The sequence below is a fragment of the Limulus polyphemus genome, unplaced genomic scaffold (assembly GCF_000517525.1).
Source record: "Limulus polyphemus unplaced genomic scaffold, Limulus_polyphemus-2.1.2 Scaffold137, whole genome shotgun sequence".
In the NCBI taxonomy this organism is placed as follows: domain Eukaryota; kingdom Metazoa; phylum Arthropoda; class Merostomata; order Xiphosura; family Limulidae; genus Limulus; species Limulus polyphemus.
In genome coordinates, this window is record NW_013665747.1 from 908,404 (window position 1) to 913,178 (window position 4,775).

Here is a 4,775-nt window from a genome sequence, read left to right on the forward strand (position 1 = left end):
CATGTTTGGTGGGATGCGGATTCGAACCCGCGACCCTCATATTGTGAGTCGAGCGTCTTATCCACCTGGCCATGCCGGGCACTTTAACCCTTTAAAACCCCCAGTTTTATATTGTGGCACACGGGCATAAACGTTAACTATCCAGATAATATTACCATTATACATAAAAATCAATAAAAACTTTGATCAGCTTCGTTGTGCCTAAAAGCGTGCAACATTTTTGTTGAGAATAAACTTATAGTCTTCTCTGCTTCATTTCCCATGGGTTAAAATAAACTCCAGAAACAATGTATATTAAATTTCCGTTGTATGAAAAATGACAGTCCTTTGGTATTAAACCAAATAACAAATTTCAAATGTATTTCGGATATGTAAGTGTACTTTAACGACTCCACGAATTGCAACATACCTACCCAGATTGTGATTCCACGAACGCTAGCGCCAGTTTCTGCTCGCATGACTAAGCGTTAATAGAGCATGCGCATTGAGCTACGTACTATGTTCAAGAACTTTCTAGATTATGCGTCATATCCGTTTCCACTGGACGTACAAAACTGATCGACAAAGAGGCGCGACTAGTAGATCTTGGAAATTTTGCCGGTGATAAGAGAGGTTGGTTGAAGACAAAATATTGAACAAAGAAACATCAGTAACAAATATATATATCTGGTACGTATGTTTTTATGTAAAGAAAATTTTAGACATTCATGATTAGTACAAGAGTTAGTTATTTCATAGAAAATACGGTTCAAATTTTCGTACCCCCGTAGCGTTAAACATTACGTTTTTTTTTATTATAAAATTAGGTACTGAAATACTGATTCAGTGTCGTTTTTATATAAACCTGTGAATAAAAAGATCTGTTTGTAATGTTTGTGTTCGATCTGCTGTAATTTTTCGATGGGTAGTATGTTGGTGTGATAAGATTTGATAGAAAATTCATGACGATCTATGAATGATCCTTTGTTCAATTGACCTTGTTTAAGCGCAAAGATAGCAAAGTTCCTCGGTGCCATTTTGTTTTCATACTGAGTCTTAGTTTTGCATCCATAATTATCGGTTATTTGGCATACTACATTAACAGCATATTTGTAAATAGATTTACTAATAATATGTAAGAAGTTTGTTTAATGTTTTAGTTTTACACTGAAACTAAACTATCTTGCTGTTTGGTGCTGAATTAATAATGAATACATTATTGAGGATGGATTGCAGTATACTATAATATTAATAAAGTATAAAGGTGGTTTGTAAGGCCTTGTTTAAATATAAGATTTAACTTCATATTATAAGCATGTAACATTAAATTGATTTTACAGTTGTTTTAAGTGAGGTGCTAACCTTTCAATTACACTGTCAGTGATCTAAACGAACATTTCGACTTGTACTGTTCTGCTTGGTTGTTGTATTTTATGATGTAACTTGTAAGTGTAAGTCAAAACCTTTTGGTAGTCAAAAGATAATGTGTATTTAATATTTATCACACTTACTGTCTTAGCTGGTGTTGACTAATTTAACAAGTTTTTGCCTTCGGAATGAATTATTTAGTTTCTGTACTTCAACTAAACAAGTACTCAAATTGTAAGCTATCTTAACTAAAAAGAACTGCTGAAGAACATAGAGCCACAAGCTATATTTATGTATGATGTGTTAAACTAAAGAAAATGAGAGGATATTGGATAAGGTGATATAAGAAGGGTGATTTTCATTTTTGGTAGTTTCAATGTGGGGTTTAAAAACCGTGTTTGAAATGCTTCACACAGTTTTTTTTTTAAATGGTAATGGAAACTTGGGTGTGAAAAAAAAAAAAAAGTTTTGTTAAACTGTTGATTTTTAAGCATCTTGTTTCAAATTGTTGGAAACAACAGTAGTGTCTGAATTTTGTTGCTTTTCTGTTAGTATGTAGTATTTTTATTCTTGTAGAAACAACATGGCCAAAACACCAGCAATCGGTATTGACCTTGGTACAACCTACTCTTGTGTGGGAGTGTTTCAACATGGTAAAGTTGAAATAATTGCCAATGATCAAGGAAACAGAACAACCCCCAGCTATGTAGCATTCACAGATACAGAACGTTTGATTGGTGATGCAGCCAAAAATCAGGTAGCCATGAATCCACAGAACACAGTTTTTGGTAAGTGTGAGAGGTTAATACTAGTTTTGGAAGTGTAGCTACAAAATTGGTTTTCAGGAATATTTGATATCTACTGGTAGAAATGATTTTTTTTTATAAAGGAATAGGCTAATCTATATCAACCTGCAGATGGATACGGTAAGAAAATTTATTTTAATAGTGTGGGTTTTTTAACTATATGGAAGGATGGAAATGGGGGGGAAAAATTAGGGTAATAATTTTTTTTTAATTAACTAGTTTAAAGAAGATAAGATGAAGGAGCTATCTAGTAAAGATACTGTGTACCTCTAATAAAGGTACAAATTGTGATAGTTTAGCCCTGGAGAAAATCTTTGCTTGTCAAGGCATTTTTTGGTAAACTTTATAGTATTTAGTAGTCAATTTAAATGCCTGGTGTGAAATACTACATGTATTTTTGTTGTTTTAAGTATATAATATATCTACGAAGTATTTTATAAACTTAAAAATACAGGAGGTTGGAAACTTTGATTTTAAAAGTTCACAATAAATCTTTCAACCATTCATGCTGACTGTGGTAGGAATGTGAATTTTTATAATTTTATTTTTGCTATGATAGATGCTAAACGACTTATTGGTCGAAAATGGGATGATCCAACTGTTGCTTCAGACATGAAACACTGGCCCTTCGATGTCACCAACGATGCTGGTAAACCAAAAATCCAGGTTGAGTATAAGGGGGAGAACAAAACATTTTATCCTGAAGAAATCTCTTCAATGGTTCTTACCAAGATGAAAGAAGTGGCTGAAGCTTACCTTGGGAAGACTGTCACAAATGCCGTAGTCACCGTTCCAGCCTATTTTAATGACTCCCAGCGTCAGGCAACCAAAGATGCTGGCACAATTGCTGGTATGAATGTTTTACGTATCATTAATGAACCAACAGCTGCAGCAATTGCATATGGACTTGACAAGAAGGTAAGAGTATGTTTTATTAAGACACTTCTGTTATGTATGATTAGTCATAACTTAAATACTACTATGTAGCAATGAGTGTTTAATGAAAGCTGGTCCATATAATAGTTGTTTTATGAGTCAGATTGATATAAATGCACCAATCGGGTCAGACTATCTTGTTGGGTGAAAAGCTTTATCCGAGTATGTACCAACCAAGGTTTGGAGGTTGAGGGGCTGGCTTACTTGATTCCATTGTCAGCTCTAGCACTGGGTAAAGTAACTTGCTGCCCAAAAATAATCATCATTTTTAGGGAATTAAAAAAGACTGGTATCTTAATTAGAAATATCTGGTACAGTAACTTCTGTGTTCATAGAAAATACAACGTTAGGGTTAGGTAGATCGACATCAATCTGCTATTTTCCACTTAGTGTTATAAAGGGAGGATATATTCGTGGGAACTAATCTTGGATGTCCCAACTTAATCTAATCCAGCATAAGACAGAAAATAAATATATCAATACAATTAATGGAATCATGCATAAGTGAAGCTCTAGTGAAAATATGAGTTAATATTGCTCCATGAATTAGACGTGGCACTAAAAGTGTTAATTAACATTGTGAATAATGGAACAACGTAACTGGTTATTACCTGTTTTGTAGATCTGAGATGTCAAAAACAATCTTAAACTGGATTTAATCAACTTATTTTGGATATTGTTCCTGAATTTCTTAAAGATTTTATATTGGATGAACATAATGGGAGAGTTACTGTATTAGAAAAACTTAATGTAATGAATGTGATCATAATGCTGTCTAAACTTAAAAACACTTGATCGATTAACTTGGCTTTAAAAGTTGCAGTCACTTGAACTTCTTATTGCCCAATAAGACTGCTACACAAATTATTGTTGGTATACAGAACAAGCTGCTTTAGGTTCTATAAAATCGATAATTTTATAATGTGAATTAATGCACTGTTAATAATATCGTTACGTTAACTCGCATACACAACTTCAGATTTACAAAATAAATTGAACTTGACTAATTCTTGGTTAATGTAGTCATTTAGACTTGCAGCCAGCTCATGAGGAAATTTGACACCCGAAAGCTATTGTAATTTTGTTGGACAATTGTGAATTTTTCATCTTTCTTAATTAAGATTTATGCCTGATTAATTCCAGTTTGCTACCACTCATTTGCTGAAACGGAGTGTTTTGAAATAAATTAAGTTCTGTTTTTGCACAGTTTAAGTATAACATGGTAACATAACAAATGAAGAAAGTAGACAGTTTTCTTTATTATAGATGCTTAGTGTTAAACACCTGTTCATTAGTTATTGCCAGTTTGACGAGCAGTGATCACTTCTGATAACGTGTATATTTAATTTTGGTTTTGGTCTTCTGATTTTAATGCATGGTGAGAACGTGATATGAATGTATTAACTCTAAGAAAATATTTCGAAAAGCATTTTAGATATTAGTATAAAATTGGTGATATACAGATGGTGGTAGTTTTACATAACTGAAATTTTGCTTTTTGACACACACACACACACACACACACACACACACACACACACACACACACACACACACACACACACACACACACACACACTACTACTTACGTACGTACTACGTATATTATAATTAAGTTAAGTAGGTAGGTACTTACTTTACTTAGTTAATTTACGTAGTCGACTAGTAGTTATTAGTTAAGTAGTA

General features: G+C 33.1%; 1 protein-coding gene across 1 annotated transcript in view; it reads left to right on the plus strand.

Moving 5' to 3' along the window:
* Positions 1-519: 519 nt before the first annotated feature.
* LOC106474304 (heat shock 70 kDa protein cognate 4-like) overlaps positions 520-4,775 on the plus strand; it is an 8,774-nt gene continuing 4,518 nt past the window's right edge. The window contains exons 1-3 of the mRNA XM_013934995.2: positions 520-669; positions 1,924-2,135; positions 2,713-3,071. Of these exons, the coding sequence (XP_013790449.1) occupies positions 1,931-2,135; positions 2,713-3,071 (564 nt within the window). The 5' untranslated portion in view covers positions 520-669; positions 1,924-1,930. The remainder of the gene's footprint in view (positions 670-1,923; positions 2,136-2,712; positions 3,072-4,775) is intronic.